Source organism: Gymnodraco acuticeps, unplaced genomic scaffold (assembly GCF_902827175.1).
Source record: "Gymnodraco acuticeps unplaced genomic scaffold, fGymAcu1.1, whole genome shotgun sequence".
NCBI classification, from domain to species: Eukaryota; Metazoa; Chordata; class Actinopteri; order Perciformes; family Bathydraconidae; genus Gymnodraco; species Gymnodraco acuticeps.
Genome location: NW_022990675.1, coordinates 32670 through 52326, shown reverse-complemented (window position 1 = coordinate 52326; position 19657 = coordinate 32670). Strand labels below are relative to the sequence as shown.

The 19657-nt window shown below is 39.0% G+C and overlaps 2 protein-coding genes across 3 annotated transcripts; both read right to left on the bottom strand.

The window, feature by feature from the left end:
• Positions 1–365: 365 nt before the first annotated feature.
• On the bottom strand, positions 366–7910 carry LOC117555243. Of its 2 annotated transcripts, none has more exons than XM_034230072.1 (6): positions 7812–7910; positions 6022–6134; positions 4254–4667; positions 1781–1844; positions 601–645; positions 366–476 (listed from the first exon to the last, which is right to left on the bottom strand). In XM_034230072.1, the coding sequence occupies exons 2-6, from the start codon at positions 6044–6046 to the stop codon at positions 401–403; spliced, it is 624 nt and encodes a 207-aa protein (XP_034085963.1). In that variant the 5' UTR covers positions 6047–6134; positions 7812–7910; the 3' UTR covers positions 366–400. The 2 variants fall into 2 exon arrangements, with proteins under 2 accessions (XP_034085963.1, XP_034085962.1); XM_034230071.1 differs by lacking the exon at positions 7812–7910 and adding an exon at positions 6259–6429.
• A 2676-nt stretch (positions 7911–10586) lies between these two features.
• Positions 10587–19333, bottom strand: LOC117555257 (sialic acid synthase-like). The gene is made up of 6 exons (XM_034230101.1): positions 19119–19333; positions 13873–14088; positions 13691–13790; positions 13260–13414; positions 12596–12862; positions 10587–11420 (listed from the first exon to the last, which is right to left on the bottom strand). Exons 1-6 carry the CDS (start codon positions 19248–19250, stop codon positions 11217–11219), a joined length of 1074 nt encoding a protein of 357 aa, XP_034085992.1. The 5' UTR covers positions 19251–19333; the 3' UTR covers positions 10587–11216.
• Positions 19334–19657: the final 324 nt, after the last annotated feature.

Here is a 19657-nt window from a genome sequence, read left to right as displayed (position 1 = left end):
ATGCAATTTTAACCGATAACATATCACTGGAAAGCCCAGGATGCCATCTGTACAGTACATCAGGGATTGATAAAGTAGCTCAAAAGAGTAAAAGGAGATGCATGTTAACAAAATGTCTCCAACAGTGGACATTTGTCAATGGGCTGGGTCCCAGGAGGATATAGATTCAAATAAATTCGACCTCCTTAACATTTCCTACAGCTCCTTACACCTGTAGTTTTAAATTGTAGTTTTAAAGCAGTAATAATTTATTTGATTTAATACCACATTTGAACGTTTTCAATCACTTTAAATGAGACTTGAAATATGAAAAAACACAACAAAAGGTGCAACATGCTTCTCTTTATTACTGATATAATTCAACTCTGGTTTGAGGAAAAGGTTATTTACTCCATGATAGTTATTGGTCTTTGCATTCGGCAAAGTAGTGTACTGCGCTCTCATTGTCGCACTCGGGCTGGAAGATGAGCTTCACCCTGCAAAACATCAGAACAGATCCACACATGTTGGTTTTGTTAGGTCATTTGTATGATGAAATCGTAATGTATTGCATTTAAAAGAATACATGCAACACAAAGACTGTATAAAGATATTACTCACATTCTCAAAAGCTTAGGTTTGTGCCCCATCGCGAAACCACCATTACTGTGGAAATATTCACATCGTCATTCACAGAACTTTCATTAGGACTTTGCAGCATGTTTAAAAAAGGGCTTGCTTTCGTGATGAATCCTTTAATTTCACGTTCCCTCAGAAACCTCAGATATATGTGCAGAGTTTGACTGCAGAAAATGTTTTCTTTATTCAACTGCTGTCCAAAGTATAACCTTTTTTAGCTTTTTTTTTAGCTAGGTAGTTAAAGTCATTGTTTGGGTTAAAGACCCCTACGTGTGCCGTTTTGGTCTCAAGACCCTGGTTCGCGGAGGAAGTTAAAAATAAAAAAGAGGAATAGTTTCGGTGAATACTAAAAGGTACCATGGGGTCAGATTAGAATGTTCTAAAGGGGGGTTCGTTTGAAACACTTGAAATAACTAAAGCACAAGTTAAACAAGAAAGTAGAAAGAAAGAGAGGTGATAGAAAACTATTTCTGCTAAAAAGTGAGCAATGATTGAGAGTTAGATCTAAACATTTCAGGTGTGTGTATCCCACACTGCAACTTTAATTCATGTATCTTTGCTTTTAAATGAGTGTTTTTAAATGTCATTTCAATGTCTGTCATTGTTGTAAAGCACTTTGAATTGCCTTGTGTTGAAATGTGCTGTATAAATAAACTTGCCTTGCCTTGCCTAGAAGTAAAAGTCCCACATCAAACTAAAAGTAAGTAAGTATTTTCAGAAAAATGTACTCATACTGTGAAAAGTAAAAGTGATATGATGTTTTGGATCAAGATTACTGCTGCTTTAATGTGTCAGCAGTATTTTACTGTTGACTCGTGGAAATGAAGGCAATGAAGAGCTGTACATTATAAAATAACTTAAGCTGTCTGTTTCTTTACGTTTGTGTTTTTATGTCTTAGAACATGTCGGGATCTTTAAGAAACACAGCCGACTGTCTCGGTGTAAAACATTTTCTCACCTTATTTTAAAAGAATGAAAGTGAATGATTTTATAAATGCATGTTAATATGTCACATTTAACAAAAGTGTAATAAATTATCCTGGAGGTCATTGCACAATAAAGTCAGCATTCAATAACATAATAAACCTTTTAAAAAGATAAGTAACTGTACACGATGTGAACGCTGTGATTTAACTGTGAAGACATTTTAAAATGAGCTCACATGACTTTGCTGATGATATTCAACACGCAGCCGATGTCATCTTCAATGTCGTCATCCACCAAGGCTGGAAAGGAAACATATTTACTGCTTTAAAAAGATGTTGGAAATGTTTTAGCTATAGTTTAGAAATGTTGTGCTTTTCTAGAGGAGAGAAGAAGATATTTAGAGTGAGCTGTTGTTACTGTTCATTTTTCAGTCACATCTCACACACATCTCACACACTTACTGGAATGCACCTACATTTACTAAAGTATTATCCTTTACGTAATAGAGTGGTGCAGTGACGAGTCCTAAAACCCGGAAGTGAGTTAGCATTTGACCACTTCCTGTTCCCTCGTCTCAGAGCCAATAGGATCTCTCCATAGGAGTTTGGAGAATAGCTGAAATAAGGTCTGTGGTTGAGACACATTGAAGAGACGGATAAAGTTTTGTTCTACAACATTAAATCCATCAGCAGTGACCCCGCTGGTGATTTCTGAAAAGTTGACGTGTCTGAAAAACGATGGTTTTTAACAAGTGGCTGAATAGGACTACAGAAGTTGTCGAGGCAGTTGTACGTCATTACGCCGAACACGTAAACACTCCTCTAAGTTTGTTTGCCCTGTTCAGCTTGAAAGCAAGTGCCTGCCTCCTGCAAACTGTTCAAACAAACGCTTCAACGTGTTCCATTTAGAATCTGTAGTTTTGAATATCGATGTTAAGTTGGCGTGACGTTGAAGTCGTGCTGCTGTACTCGGCTGTAGTTCGTTTATAGCATAACGTTAGCATTTTTGCTTCTGGCGATTAGATTTATGATTAGAAAATTATAAAAGTAGGGTAGACATGTGGAGATTATCCGGCTGAACAAAACGTGCATTTATCTAACAGATAAGTTTTCCACAGACCTTATTTCGAGCTATTTTCCAAATTCCAATGGAGAAATCCCGTTGCTTTTTTGTCGAGAGAACCCATGCAGCTTACATCCAGGTAAATACGTCATCCCTGCAGCACTATTCACAATTCACTTGATGCCACTTTTTACTTATTACATCAAGTGCTGGAAAAAATACTCAGATCCTTTTACTTTTCAAACATACTCATATAGAGACATTTGGGGTTCAGTATCTTGCTCACGGACATGGGCGGTTCTAAGGGGGGCCAACAGGGGCTGGGCCCGTGCCCCTTTAACACTGTTCTTGAGAATGAATCTATGATATTGCATTTTTTTGATAATGTTGCATCCAACACTGTGCCTAAGATAACAGGAATGTTTTTTTTTAGGTCATGTAATTCAATCAATTGAAACTAAGTTAAACAACAAAATAAAAACCGTGTTTGGCTGCATAAATAATGTATTTATTACAAGTGCGTAAGTAAATAAGTCACTAAATTAAAGTCGTGGACACAAATTCCGCTATTAAACAAAAACCAATAATGTGCACTATGACTTTATACTGAACTGAAAAAGTCTAAATCTTGAACACTGTCTTTGTCTCCCTTGTCCAGCATTAAATGTTCCCTCTCATTCAATAACTGCCCCCCCCCCCCAAAGTAAAATTGCTCTAAAACCACTATTGCCCACGGACACTTTGACATATTGACTTCAGGGAAGGGGGATTGAACCACCAACCACTTGGGATTGGTGGATAACCTCTTCACCACAAACTTTATTTTATTTATTTTTGTATTCATCTATTCAATATCATAAATGAACATCATACCTTCTACATACAACAAAGTAAAGGGGCAGACATACAAAGCAACAAGACATTACATACAGTAAGTAAAGAAAAAAGGAAAGAAAACATTTTGATACTTCATATTAAATATGTCTTAAATATCATATTGGTTTTGATGGTCTTCTTATTCCTAACGTTTTTAATAGTGCTAATATATTGTTTGATTCAGGGGTGTCCAAACGTTTTTCACAGAGGGCCACATACAGAAAAATATACGAAGGGCTGGGGCGCTCACTAGAGGTATATTGCCTCATAAGTTCAGTTATAAGTTAGAAAATCAATCAAATGTAGGCAAATGATGCTCATCCCTCAAAACAGAAGCCTCAGATTGATTATAATGATGGGAAACAGGAAGTGTATACGTCAAGCTTGTTATGTACATAAGGGATTTTTTCTTATCAACTTAGATTTTTTAGAAAATTACTTAGAAAATGTTTCCAACTTTAATTAACATAATTTATTTGAAAAGTGGGCTTATTAACACATGAATACTACTGTGTGATATATGTTTACATATATGCTTAAGAAGTACAATATAAGACAAGCACAAGTTTCATTTGTGGGTCATATTCCATTATACTTTTTGAATTTGCTGAGGGCCGATTCAAAATGGTCCGCGGGCCGTAGTTTGGACACCCCTGGTTTAAACTCTTGATAGAAATGCACACAATTTAGTTTTGTGTCAGCCCATTTATTTTTACGGATATGACATTTTCCTAAAAATACCTCTTCACCACAAACGGTTCCCCACTCACCGCTGCAGGTGACGTTACAGATGCGGTCAGGTGATGGCGTGGCTCCATCGCTGCAGATCAGGTGATCGCTGAGCTGGAAGAGACCGTAGAGGGTCCACTGCTCCTCCTCCTCTTCCTCGCTGCTGGAGTGTTTCTCCTCGCTGCTGGAGTGTTTCTCCTCACTGCTGGAGTGTTTCTCCTCACTGCTGGAGTGTTTCTCCTCACTGCTGGAGTGTTTCTCCTCACTGCTGGAGTCATGCTCAGAGCTGCGTTTCTTCCGCTGGTGAAGATCCACGCTGCTGAACGATCCTCTCAGACCCTCTGATTCATCCACATCCCTCCGACCTCTTCTCAGATGGCTGCCCTTCTTCCTGGGAATCAGCTGGTTCACGGCACTGGTGTTAAATTCTGACGCCTTCTCCACGTGGCAGATAACTAAGACAAAGGAGTTTCAATTCAATTTTCAAGGCTTTATTATCATTTGCACATATCTACTGTAGAATAGATACAGTGTATGGCAATGAAACACTGAAGTCATAGGCTCCTCCAACAGTGCAACATGAATGTATAGAGGAAATAGAACAAATAAAACAGATAGAATAGTGCAAGAGAATGTTATGAGATGTGCAAGTTAATACAAAGTAAAAAGCACACGACGTAAAGTAAACACTGAAATAAAACGAAAAAAAAGCAGAGTTGGAGAGGAGTACGGCGAGAAACATTAATACAAACTGCTAAGGAACTTTTGGATCAGAACACAAGGAGAGAAAGAGCTCAGACTGATGTCAGAAACTGAAGATTTATTGGGAGTTACGGCTGGAGAATTGAGATTTGCTGAAGCAACGAAGTGACACAGCTCCTGTCCAACACATGCTGAAGCTTTCTCACCTAGTCCCAAGCATGTAGCTATCTGAGAGAATAATCAACATTCTGCATACTTTAAACCAATGCTTCAGCCAGTGTGGACATTCTTAAGAGAAACTGATAAATGATTCATGGACAAAGTTTGTCTTTTGTTATTTTTAATAAAGGAATAAAGAAAGTCAATATACAAGTGAAATCGATCTCAAATGCAGGAACAGAGCTACTTCATCCTCAGAGGATAGAGAAGTTATGCACCCTGAACTCAGCTTACAGTCACATTATAGAGTAGATAAAATCCAACTGGTCCCACCCTTAAATTCTCTTAGGCATCATCTAAACATCCCCACCATTAAACCATAAAACCCCTCGTCCTTAACATTTGCAAATCCCCCTTTTACACTTCCTTTGCCCTCCTGAAATGTAAACCCTTAACACGTGCCTCTGTTAAACACATACAAGACTAAAAATACAATTAACCAGAGCATAAGACTATATGTTTTAAATTATTGTATGATTATTTGCTATAACTCCCACACACTCAGACACTCAAATCCAGCACCAGACACTATTTTTTACGCTGCTATGGACAATCTGCAATAAATGCACATTTTATGGACAATCTTGCACCAAAGATATTGATATTGAAGAGACTGTTATTTTGTATATATTGATTGTTGTGTTTTTTATCTTAATGTGTGCATATGTAAATGTGTCTGTTGATTGTGTATATAGGATATACATATTTTATACATATTTGTATATTGTATAATTTTATATTTGGGATTGTTGGAAACGTCATTTCGATCTCTCTGTCTGTAAACACAAACTGAGTAAGATTGACATTAAAGTTAATTTTGACTTTGACTTTGAAGACGATATGTTTTAAATGATTATATGATAATTTGACACGACAGCCAGTACTCACGCTTAGCCAGGAAGTCATCAGTCATTATGTTTCCTTGGGGCCATGCGCCCTCCGGCAGGTTGTTAAACACGTCCTTCAGATCACATTTGGTCACGACTCTCCCTTCAGCCAGACTGCAGCCCAGCACCGACACCAAAAACAAGCACACAAAGACCCTCATCTTCACTGCAACTCTCTGAACACATACGAGACATGATATTTATATTGTCTGGTGACCAATAACAGAGAAACCTGCACCTTTTGTTCTGCTGGGATAAAAGGCCGCTCCCTGGCGCCTGGAGACAGGGATCAGGAAGTGCACCAAATATCACTGATAGCTTCATGTTTCTGAGAAATAAAGAGGTCAGGATGGGATGATCCATCTACCTGAACACATCCTTTCTTATTCACAGGTTACACCTTCGTCCTGTTGAAAAGACCTGGCCCTCAGAGAAAAAGACAGACAGTTTATCTCCTCTCGTCATCACAACACATTCATCATTTCAGAGGATCTGGTGTCAGCACTGTGAATACACTGTGTGTGTGTTTAATATGAGGGCATTAGTTTCATTTATCATGATAAGCCCAACAAATACAAAACAACAACATGAAAGGTGAGCAGGAGGACAGCAGTTTCAGTGAATACCATATTCCACGGAGGATGTTATTAAGACTTTTTAATACTAGAACTACTATTGTTTTGTTGAACAATCTACAGGAGAGTTTCAGGCTGATAAATAATCTGTGGCTGTGTGTCGTGGGAGAGGTGACCCACATTGTATCAGCCTCTCACTCTATTACATTACAATCAGAATACCTTTAATAATACTAATACATGGTGTTTATATAGCGCTTTTCCTGGTGCTCAAAGACGCTTCACAAGCAAGTAAAGATAAATAACAACAAAAGTACAATTATTAGTATTATTCGTCCCAAAGAGTGTACATTGTTACAGCAAAAGTATAGAGCCACGTAACACTTACGTAGCTCTTAACGGTTTGGCTTTAAGTGAAGCTAAGCTAATGCAGTAGCACTGAATGTGGTTGTGCTTATAGGTAGGAAATGTACCTGCAGGATTCTTCCTTTTAAGTTTGCTTCATCCTGGTTCAATGCAGTTATTGTAAGTTGCTTTGGATAAAAGCGTCAGATAAATGAAATGTAATGTGTTTGTTTTCAACTGTTCTATCGATGTTTCCCTTCTTTCTTTGAATGATAACTGCTTTAAAGGAGATAATAACAGTGCAATTCACACACCAAATTATACATTTGTAATAGAATAGAAGAACGCATAGTTCATTTGTAATTTTATTAAAAAAAGGTAGGGCATAATCATCGTGTATTTTGGGATGACAGCAGCTCCGTCTATAGGGACTTGTCTAGGAGTAGTAATAATGCGGCATTCATCACATTAGTATGCATAAAAAGTGACAGGTGGGCCCGCCCCCAATTATGCTAACTCCCTTTGTTCGAGGTGGATGTCACACCTAGGTGTGATACACACATAGGTGTGAGATCCTTTGATGTGAGGGGTGAGGTGTCATCACACGTAGGTGTGAAATGCCCCCCTGTGTAGCGCCTTTGTTGTCTAATCCTTTGATGTGAGGGTTGAGGTGTTATAACAGGTAGGTGTGATTTCACACCGGCGTGTTATAAGCCTCTGATGTTAATCTAGGTGTTGATTAAGGCAGTCTCTTTGAAGTTGTGCGTGAGACTGTCTCGCACCCGTCCCCTCACACCCCCGGCCTCTACCCCTTTCTCCACCCCTTCCTTCCGATATGGGTTTAATCAGCGAGACGCCTGTGACAACTTACCGCCATCCGTCAGGAGAGCCAATCAAGACGCGGATGCAGTATCTGTGCCGGGTTCAGACCCTCCGTCTGAGGCTCTTCATGAAAAATAGAGTCTGGATGTGTGAGACTGTCTCCCCCCGCCCCCCTCACACCCCTTCTTCTCCCCCGCTTTCTCTCCCCCCTCCTGTCACCCCCTGATTTTGCTGTTATCCTATGCCAGAAAGATAGGGGGGTGGAGTTAGTTTTAAAAAGAAATACGCTCAAACTAAATAAAAAGCCATTAATTTTCACTCACTAAGTCACCTAAAACCTTTATTGTCCTCTCTAAATTAGATTCGTTTTTTAATATGATTTGTGTTAATATGATTTGTGTTAACTAAAGATCTTCTTTTTTTAAGTTGTATGGCTTGTGAACTAATGTGTAATTACTTTATTAACTACAGTGTTAGGCAAGTTACTTCCAAAATGTAATATATTACATATTACTTATTACTCTCTTTTGAAAGTAATAAGTTACATTTCAATATTACTGTCTCTGAAATGTAATGAGTTACACTACTTGAGCAGGTTTATGTAAAGTATAAGTGTCTTGTTCAGATAAATCTTTAACTGCAGACACTTGTACTTTACATAAACCTGCCAGGGTTAATTTAGTCAGAAAACAGAGTGTTTGTACTTTGCCCCCTTGTATCTTTGTGTCATTTTAAAAAGTCAAATTGTATCAGCCCCCCATCGACTTTTTAAAATACTGATGTGTTTATTCAAAAACCATACTAGCACACAAGCTTGTTTTTTTGTTTGTATTTTCAGTGTTTCTGTGTTTTAGTTTTTTCAGTGTTTCTGTGTTTTATTTTTGTCTCTAAGTGACGATCTACTGCCAAATGAGCGAGATCTCAGGAAAAGTCACATTCGCAACACTTGCAGTTACAGCTCATCGCCATAGTTGCCACAAAAGGGAACAAAAACGTGAAGGATATTTGAGTGGTAACCTTCATTAATTGTTGAAACTACTTTCATTGGTATTGCTGAATATTTGAAAAACCCTCCTTGCTGCTTTCTTGAAATACAATACATTTGACAATAGGAAATAAGTTTCACTTTAAGACTTTAACTTCTATGCACACAGAAGTGGGTACATTTGATTCTCAATCAAATTTGGTACAAAGAGAGCACAGCTGACATAAACACTTTGCTGTTTTGGTTGTTTGTGTTCTAGGTTGAGCACCCAACTGAAGCTCAGTGAGGGCGGTCACACCTGTTTCCTCTTAAGGCTGAAACATGTTGTAGTTAAGATGGAGGAAGTGTTCCTCCACCAGCAGCTGGCGGTAAAGGTTTGGCGGGCTGATGTCTCTCAGTTGTTGAAGTTTTAAGATCTATGGTTAATCTGTGGTCATCATAATCCACCCATGCAGACCATACAACCTTGAAAGGCTTGAGAGACAACTTCTTGGAGACATCCTCTGATCCTTACATACAGAGAGCAGGATGACTCGCAGTCCAGCAGACATTAGTTCAGTGACTTGTTGCTAAACTGTCATTGTTTGTGAAAAGATGTGGAGCTATACTTGTTATATTTGGACATTAATTGACAGAATGACAGTTCCTTAAAACACTTATCTCACTTATCCAACACAAATGGACTACAACAGACGGGTTGAACATGTTGCTTTGGTAAATCCAACAGCTCCATCTGGAGGTTCAAGGAGAACATTAGCTAATTTGTTGTACAACTCGCAAGTTTGTCTTGCATGACATATTAAAATGTAAACTTTTCAGCAGTAGGTTACCATCCAGTATTTTGTGATTCTGTTGTCAGAGAAGTTTCAACTCAATACTTCAGTGTCATTCTTACCAACTAAGTTCGTAAACCGAGTTTGTTTGTAAGTAAAGCATCTAGCTCCTAAGAGAAGATGCTAGATTCTAGCATTGTTCAATTTGTGTTCGGTTTAATACAAAGTTTAGTATATTTAACATTAACACCTGCAATAACAAACAGGCTCCTACATCTGAAGATGGTGTAACACTAAAACAGCGTCAGACTCACTCGACTGATCCACATCCAGAACATCGGATTACAGGACTCTATTATTTTATTGGGGTGCCTCTGCTGAAACAGAACTTATAGTTTTATAGACTTTGAAAGGTTCAAATATGGCTTATAGTTAATCATTGCTTTATTTCTACCTCGTTTAATGTTTATTGTGACCATTTCAGTGTTGTTGACCACAATGATGTTACTGCAATTACATTTCTTATCAGGGGTGATTTAACTAATAGGAACAGACCTTAATTTGTCAGATACTCTGAGAGAACACTGCAAGACTAGAACCAGATGTTGTTGTGCACCCTTAAAAAGAAAATTGCAATTATTATTTATTTACTTACATTATTATCTTGAGAATATTTTTGAATGCCGATGTATCTCAGGACATCATTTTGTGTGTACAGCTCTTTTAACAGATCCTCTGATCTATTAAATGCAAATACATTTGTATTTATTTATTTAAGGAGGGACAATGCACATTAATCAACATGAGCACCGGAGTCCATCATTTAAATGTGCCGGATTAGCCATAGAGGCTAATTTCCATCTGCAGTCTAGATTTTAAAACACTTTGCGCAATACTCAAATTATAGCATGCTATGCCAATTTTCAGATAATTACTTCACATCTATAAAAACAAACCCATCATGTCAAAGAGAGTACACCATGAATGTGGAACGCACAAAGCTGATCTGAGCATCAAAGCAACATTTGAAAGACAACCAAAGTGGAAAAGGTGGAAGTTCTGGCAACATTTATTTATTTTCTGCACATCATAGATCTCAGATGTTGTCAAGTAAAGTGTAAACATCCTACATCTTGCAACTGTGATTAGAGGCGTTGTTGGTGTCAGCATAAAGACTGAAGAAGCAAAAGAAGGTTCATATTGAGAGAAGAAATTCAGCCGTGTCCCGGATGTGTACATATTTCTTCTTTTGGTTTTGTTAGTGTCTGGCTCCAGTAGTCTTAAAGAATGAGTACAAATACAAACTTTGCTTGACATCACACAATTAAAATGACTGAGTTGTTACGAGAAAAATGCACCTAATGTTTGGCAAACTGGGTCTTTATTCATACTGTTGTGAAATGGGGAGCTTCATGTGTTCAATCTTAATTTAATCTCTTCAGTGAGGGCTAAAACTATAGTGCAACATTTGTAAAATAACAGCCTGTTGAGCCAGAAAGATAGTATATTATATAAAGGCAGCTTTTAACAAATGTAAAAGCTTTAAAACTGTAGGTAGTTACTGACCGTCCATGACTTTAATGTCAGGAACCTCAGCAGCAATAATTTAATTGACCATTGCACAAGCTCCTTTTGAATTAGCCCCAGATAAAATTGATTATATTGCCATTTTCAACCCACTTCAAATCTTCCATCCTCAGCACTTCTTGCAGTAACCCTCCACCACCTCTGGCAAGACGCTGTCGTCCTCCTCCATTGTCTCCTTCACGGTCTTACCGACCAGCTGGAAGATGTCCTCGGCAGCGACGCCCATAGGCTCGGCCACTTTCACCGTCAACATGTCCAGAGTCAGGACAGTTCCCCTGGGGATCTTTACCTTCGCCACCACAGACTTACCAAGCTGGAAGACAAGGAACAACACTCTTATTGTTATCATGGCCAAGGTTGAAGGAAAAATATGAAAAGTAACATCTTCAATGTTTTCTACAGGGAGACACCTCAGTCGTTTTACAAACAAATGCCTTTTTACCAAATTAAGTTTTCTGATATGTTCTTTTTAAATATGCAAATGAGGAATTCTCTTTTCAAGAATTTACCAATTTGCATACATTTCCAGAGCACAAATCAAAAAATATAATATAGCCAGGCAAAAATAGCCCGTTTCATTTTGTCGACATATAAGATGGTTTTTTTTAACGGAGGAAATTTGGGATATGTCTTTTTATTGCTCCATAAATCCGAAAATACTTCCATTTTTACTGTTTTATCTGGAATAAATTATGTTGCATAAATCAGGCTTTAAACAGTATATGAAGACTGTAAGGGAAACTTCTGTAGCAATGGAGAGTCAGGACTCAGAGAGACACGGGACGAGCAGGAGTTCTGATGTCAAACACTGGCAGTTTATTACAAGCATCGGCCGGAGAATTCATATCAAAGTTCTGACTGCACGGGTGGGTTGTCATGTCAATTCTGATCACCCTCTCATCAATGTTGACCTGTTAACCAGTTTACAGGGAGTCCACCCACATATTGGGGGAAGGCATCTGTGAACACCTGGAGGCACTGAATCACTTTATCTGACTCTATGGCTCTTGTGACCGAGAGTTGACCGGTCATAAAACTGGTAAGATCAGCAATAGGTGAAACTTCCCATTCCTTAAAACAGATAACAGACTTCGGCTTCGGTCGTAAAACGTCAACAGGCCGAAAGGTCAAATATCTAAAGTAAAGACAAAATCAATCCCTCACAAAGACAACTGTCTTTAAAAAACCATGAGGATTGAAATACACTGACATTGTTAAGTTTGGTATATATTAGGCCCCAGCCACATGAGGACGATAACGGTCATATCTGCTACAGTTCTCTATCATATAGACGGTTAAGCCACACGAGGACGATAAGAGGACAACAAATGTTGTATCACTTTTATGAAATGTTATGTATGCAATTATGTCCTTATCTCATGCTAGCTTTTGGCTAATTTAAGTTAAATCTATGGTTGCAAATAGACAAAGTTAGTCAAATAAACACCTTAATGTGTATTTTGCATGCTTTTCTTGACGATTACTCACCTTGTCGTGGCACGCCTTCTCACAGGGTAACATAGTCTTGATGCCGGTCCCCATGGCCCTCTCCACCAGTCGGATGGAGCGCACCAGCTCGGTCAGCTCACTGGGCACCAGCGAGGCTTCATGGTCATTTCCTTTCCACTTCTTATCCAAAGTAACATGTCGCTCGACGACCTTTGCCCCCATAGCTACGGCCGCAACTGATATACTGATCCCAGTCTCGTGGCCAGAATACCCAATGGGAATATCTGGAAATTCCTTCTGGTATTCCTGTGGTGAATGATACAAATGTGACTCATAAATCTTTGATCTTTGATCTTGGTTTAACAAAAAATGTTAGCTTAGCTTAGCATTAAGACTGGAAACAATGGTGAACAAATAGCATGACATTGACAAGAAAAGTAAAAACATCTGCTTACCATCAACTCAAGATCAATAATCAATACTTTATACCCATTTGGTCAATACAAAAACCAAATATACATATAGATATGAGAGAGATCTTGAGGAATCTATCTTTTGGGAAAATACGTAGATCATTTTTAAAGTAGTTCTTAATGCAGTAATAATATCTGATCTGATTTAAATATATTTAATAATGTGTTGTTTTGTGCCAACCGTTTAAAAAAAAGTAATACTATTAATAGTACAAATCAATTCTTCTCACCGCTAGAACTCTGAGATTGACATCTTCAGGGTCCAGAGGGTAGGCGCTGGTGCACTGCAGGAAGGTAAAGTTAGGGTTGTGCTCCTTCACTGTTTGGTAGACCCGACGCATCGTCTCCATGCTCTGCATCCCACTGGACACTACCATGGGCCGTCCTGACACAGACAACATAAGCTTGGTAAACATCTTAGCTAACATGGGCAGAAGGCTAAATGCCTTCCCTGTAGTTCAGAACTCAAGCTTGTTTCACTTTAATCCCAGTTTTAACTAATTTCTACAAAGATAGGCATGTGCACAAATGTTCAGTTTATCTAATCTTTTTAGATCTGGCTTACATGTAATAGTTATTAAATGCACAGGTTTTTTTTTTATTCACCATTAAATACATCTCACATGTATTCATTTCCCCAGATATAAAGGTCCAGTCTCACCTTTCTTGGCACACTTCTCCAGATAGGGGAAGTTGTTGGCGTCTAAAGAGGCAACTTTGAAGAAAGGCACATTAATCTCATCGAGGAACTCCATTGCCATCTAAAGACAGCAAATAAAAGTCATTATTAAACTTAAACCTGATTAAAATGTCTTAAGGCTTCATCAAAACTGTCTTTCTTACCTCGTCCATCCCAGAGGCGGTGAAAAAGATCCCCACCTCCTCTGCATACTTCTGCAGCTCCCTGTACTGCTCGTGGCTGAACTCCAGGTGGCGCTTGTGATCACCATAAGTTCTTCCCCAGGAGTTTTTGGAAGTGTAAAGGCGCTCCAAGGCTTGCTTGTTGAATTTGTGCTCCAATTCACTCTTCTGGAATTTGGCACAATCAGCACCACAGTCCTGTGAAGGTTGATACAATCGTGTTCAATTAATACACTTGTAATTCATTATTTAATCCTTTTTAATCAATTGCTGGTGTAACAACGAGATAAACATGCAAAAATGACGGTAATGTGTCTTTCTAAAATAAAGCATAGTATTCCAATTTACATCAAAGTTGAATACAAATCCCAATATATTAATAATGAACAAATAGCTTTCCTAGAGTTGAAAAGGAACAGTTTTTTAATAAAAAATTGTCAAGAAATAAAGAAAAGCTTATGAACTCATCACAATAACTCACAACCGTGTCTCTATTTCCTCTGTCAGTGGTGTACAAATTCGTAGTTATTTTAAGGAAATGTTGAGGAAATAATGAATAAATGACGGCTTCTACCATGACTCCTTAAAATGACAGCCAATAAAAAGTCAACCCAAACCCCATTGACAAACCTGTCATTTCAACATTCTGCAATTACACTATGTCTTTCTACAAACATCCTTTTGGAGATACTTGTACACTAGTCCATCAATTACTACATTTCATATGAACTATTAATACAAGTTTTAAAATCTTAATACACGTAGGCCTACTACTGAAGTCGTGACGACCAAAAGCTTAGCATCCTAAGTGCTGTTGGTTCAGATGCCTGTTTCCTGGCTGTTTAAGATAATAACACCTGAATAAAAGTATGCACCTATGCATGTTCAGAATTTAATAGCGACACATATTATATATGGGGGGGGGGGGGGGGTGGATCGCCGGAGCTGTTAGATTAACATTAACATGCTTATTGTAGTTCTGAGTGCACTGCCTTGCGGCCTGTAGCACCATCCTTGATGGAGCGTGTGGGCTGGACCAGGAAAGGAGTGGGCAGAGGGTCCAGTTGTCGATTCTTGTTCTGTTTTTCTGTAACTATCTAGTTGCGCACGCTACTAAAGAGACAAGCTACCATGGAAACCAAACAATGGTGTAGCTGTAATAAAGTCCGAGTGGAAACGGTCGTGACTCGTGTGTAAATCTGAAATATGACCCCGGGAGGAAACCGGGAGAGGGCTATGAAATCGGGAGTCTCCCGCGAAAATCGGGAAGGGTTGGCAAGTATGCTTTAGTCTAAGTAGTGGGTCTCAAACGGTTTGGTAATCATGTATGTAAACAAGTATTTCCAAGGCACACCTTCATATGATCATTATAGTTATAAAAAATAAGAGAATAACAGGTATGAAAAAATTCCAACTCATATATACAGTAGGACAGTAACACAAAAATACAGTTTAAAAGGGGAGTGATTTGTAAAATATGCATAAAGAAAAAGTAAATATGTTTACAGTTCTGTTTCATTACATTTGATGAGATGTATCCATAGATTTAGTCCCTAATGTTGCTCTCAAAGTACAGCAGATTGATGCATTTAACTCTTCACGGGGGAGCCCCCTAGAGGAGGTGAGGTCCACCACCTGCCCACACCCCCTGTCAAATTGTCCCACCCACATTGAGGATGCTTCCTACGCCCATGCAGGCAGTGTTCACCATATACATTGGGGGGGACACATCCCAATATTCAGATACACTCAAAATGTCCCCCCAAATAAATAGCTAAAAAAAAAAAAAGTTGGAATTTTTTAATTTTTTAATTAAAATAAAATTGCTATTCTATGACTTCTTTATTTTGGTTATTTGTATACTTGAAAATCTATATTTTCTGTTATTGTGAACTTCACCAAAATGATATTTCTTTTCATATGTAAATTGGTTCCTTATTTTGTACCCGGGGGTGTATTTCGCTGTTGCACGTCTGAGTCCACCTTCAGTTAGCGTGATACTCCAAGCAGGTCAGTCATGTTTTAATTTGCCCTCCATCAGTTCTGGTATCTTTTCTAGTTAGCCCTAAAGTAATCTATATTATTTTATTTCGTAATGGTAATGTTAATGAACCCTCCGGTTTAGCTTCTTTGTGTAAGTAACTTGTAGTTCTGATGTTAAAACCGAACTTTTCAGGAATAGTAGCTAACTAGCTGTGGGCTAGCTGGTTTCAGTTGTTAGCCAGGGTTTGGCGGGCTAGTGTCAGCTATGTGGAAAATGACGGTGTCGTTTTGGATGTAATCCAATAGATATGTATTCATGTGGATTATTTCTATTTTATTTTATAATTTGTAGGGTGTGGAAAGATTTAAAACTGTGATGTGTGACATCTATGGAATACCAAAGGTGCCAGAATTAATTAAATAATAAATACTCTACAATTATTATGAAATATTATTTCATAATCGTCAGGAAAGATACTCACACGCAGGAGGTTTGCAGTGTGCATCATAGCTTGTGCTGGGTTTAGAAGTTTAGAACGCTCAGAATTGCTAATAAACATGTTTAATTATCTTATATCCAGCCAATTCAAGACTACTGCAGGTGCAGCTGGCCATGTTTGGGGCTAATTACACCTATGAAACAAGCTCAGATGTTGCTAGCATTATTCGGGAAATGGTGCCAGAAGTGAGAGGTCTCTTCGGTCAGGTGGAAGCTTTAGTAAGGCTTCTGTTGGTCGTCCCTGCCTCTTCTGCAGAGGCTGAGAGGAGTTTTAGTGCCCTGAGGAGGCTTAAGACATGGCTTAGATCATCGATGAGTCAAACGAGGCTGAATAATGTGGCCATATGTCATGTGCACCAGAAGAAACTGGACAGACTGGACCTTGAAGGAATATGCCAGTCTTTTATCAGTGCCAACGATAAGCGCAAAAAGGCTTTTGGGTCCTTTACTTGAGGGTTGGGCTTTTTGGGCGGGTGTCTGGGAGGAAGTTGGGGGTCTTTTTGATTTTGAATGAGCGGCAAGCAGCTAGTGCGAGTCATGGCTGTAAAACAAAAGGGCAATAAAGTGTTCCTGTTTCTACTGAAATTGCGTGGCACCGACCTTTCTATGGATTTAAATTCTTTAATGTGATTATGGTTATAGTTGTACTTTATTCATCCCTAATCTCTGCCATTACAAACAACAAAACAAGAAAAGCTAAACTAGATCAAATAGGGCGATGTAATACAATGCACAATTAGACATTATGGTAAAACATTTTAACCAGTTAAGCCCCAAGCCTGTTTTTCAGGTCTCAGGTTTGAAAATGACATTCCCAGAACAATTGACTATATCTTCACTTCTAAAAATGGTTAAATGAATAATCTTTTTTCTCAAAGCAATGATAAACCTGTGAGTTGGATGTAGAAAAAGTCAGAATCAATATAGATGTTTTTAAAGTAAATTCAGATTGAACATAGTAAAAAAATTTAAATGATAGTGTCCGTGCAAAAAATAAACCATTACTTATTGTGAAAACTAACCTTGAATGATGGGATAGTAGACTAAAAGCTTTAGGAATCCAAACTATAACATATAATAAGTACCCTGTATCAAGATTGATGCAAAACAAGTATTTCGAAGGCACACCTTTATATGATCATTATAGTTGTACAAAATAAGAGAATAACAGGTATGAAATCATTCCAACTCATACTACAGTTTAAAAAGGGAGTGATTTGTAAAATATGCATAAAGAAAAAGTAAATCTGTTCAGTTCTGTTTCACATGGGTGTTGTTGAGATGTATCCATAGATTTAGTCCCTAATGTTGCTCTCAAAGTGCACCAGATTGATGCTTTTAACTTCAACATTTAAAAACAAATCTTTCTGGGGGCGCATGCCCCCGGACCCCCTTGGGGGGGGTTAGGTCCCCCGCCCGCCCACACCCCCCGTCAAATTGTCCCACCCACATTGAGGATGCTTCCTACACCCATGCCTGAGACACAGTTTCGTGGTCATCGTTGTGTTTTGCCCCCACAGGCAGGGGCATGGGGTTTAACAGGTTTTAAAGCAGGGTGGGGAATCTCCGGCCCCCGGGCCGCATACGGCCCGCGAGACAATTTGGTACGGCCCTCGAGGTAATTTATAAACACAAGCAATAAAGAAAAAAATTAGAGAAATCTAGACCGCAAAAAATTAAACAAGCGAGTGCCTGTTTTTCCTGGCTTTTCGTGAACACAACACGTTAGGCTCCTGTTGTGTTCCTTGGTCAGGGTCATTGAACACAACACGAGCCTAACGTGTCATCACGTGGTATATGTCTCGTCTGACAGGGGTGCAGTTCTGACTGACGGCCCGTCCACACTACAGCTTCGTCAGCTTCAAAAACGGTTTCCAACGCGTCTGCCCATTCACTTTGAATGGGGTGACGTCACTTTTCGCCGAACTGCATTGTGGGAAGCAGAGCGGAGCTTTCCTGGCGTTTCAGGCTGCAAAAGTTGAGCAATGTTCAACTTTTTAAGCTTCTGAAGCTTTCGGTGGAAGCGTCAGCCAATCAAATCATATGCCAGTACAAGCTCTAGCCAATCAAACCGCTGCTTGTGTGTCAGGGGCGGGAGATTCATGTGATTGGTTGTTGGTCGAGCTTCAGACACGCCCAGCTCCAAGCTTTTTTTGAAGCTGTAGTGTGGACGGGCCGTGAGAGCACCAGAACGTCACTCCGGCACTTCCAGAAATTGCAGTACCCATAAGGAGCCGTACACATGCTGCAGTTTTTGCGTGCCTGTGTCTTAGTTGTAAGCCCAGTGGCGATCTGTTCACCTGTCATACAGTCAATAACTTTGTTGTTATTAGCATCTCGTTAGCTAGCTATGCTAACGAATATAAGAAGCTTTTTCTACAACCAGTGAGGTAAAGGCACATCTTTATATGATCATTATAGTTATAAAAAAATAAGATAATAAGTAAACAGGTATAAAATACTATGACAGTAAAAAAAAGTTGTTATTAATAAACAGGAATACAGTTTGAAAGGGGAGTGATTTGTAAAATATCCATAAAGAAAAATAAATCTGCTTCCAGTTCTGTTTCATATGGGTGTTGAGAGATGTTTCCATCGATCTCTTAATGTTGCTCTCAAAATGAACCAGATTGATGCTTTTAACTTCAACATTTAACCCCTAACCTCAAATTTGTATTGAATTTTTGGTCCCCCCCAATGTTGACTCCATGAACGGCCCTGCGCCCATGCATTTAAATAGTCATACCTTTGCCATTTTTATCATTTTCTTGGCGATCTCAATGTCTCCCTGGTGGTTTTGTCCAATCTCAGCAATGATGAAGCAAGGGTTACTTCCTCCGATCATTCTACCGGGACACAGCTCGAACTTTAAAGGCATTTTGACCACAAAGAGGTAAAAACTAAACAAGTGAAAGTAGCGTAGTAGTCTAGTGGAGAGCAGGATGAGAAGTAGGCGGTTGCTGCCTGTGACCAGAGCTCTTAAAGCGCTGCACCACCCAGATGTGGGAGGATTTCCGCATTGCGGGCGGGCAGTGGCCGAGCTGGGCGTTGGCTGATGTCACAATGGCTGCTATGAAAAGGGCCTTTGAAAAGCCTGGATTTGATAGCGTGTCCGGTAAACGTCCTCAACCGAAAAAAGAACAGGACAAACCTGTTTCTCTCACCCTGGGCTACTAGCTTCCACACATGCGTCTGTCTACTCCTTACATCTGTGAAAGAAACATACTGTATCTTTCCATTAAATGGAGAGCATGAGGATGCCAACAATATTATATTGATTTAATT

Bases quoted from the DNA above. Each gene is read 5' to 3' on its own strand.
- LOC117555243 (XM_034230071.1), bottom strand. From the start codon at position 6,383: ATGGATCATCCCATCCTGACCTCTTTATTTCTCAGAAACATGAAGCTA. The intron at 4,668-6,021 runs GTGAGTACTGGC...CCTTTGTCTTAG, and splicing joins TGATGACTTCCTGGCTAAGC to TTATCTGCCACGTGGAGAAG. The intron at 1,845-4,253 runs GTGAGTGGGGAA...TTTCCTTTCCAG, and splicing joins CTGTAACGTCACCTGCAGCG to CCTTGGTGGATGACGACATT.
- LOC117555257 (XM_034230101.1), bottom strand. From the start codon at position 19,250: ATGCCTTTAAAGTTCGAGCTGTGTCCCGGTAGAATGATCGGAGGAAGT. The intron at 12,863-13,259 runs GTGAGAAGAATT...CATTCACCACAG, and splicing joins TCAATCTCAGAGTTCTAGCG to GAATACCAGAAGGAATTTCC. The intron at 11,421-12,595 runs GTGAGTAATCGT...CTTGTCTTCCAG, and splicing joins AGAAGGCGTGCCACGACAAG to CTTGGTAAGTCTGTGGTGGC.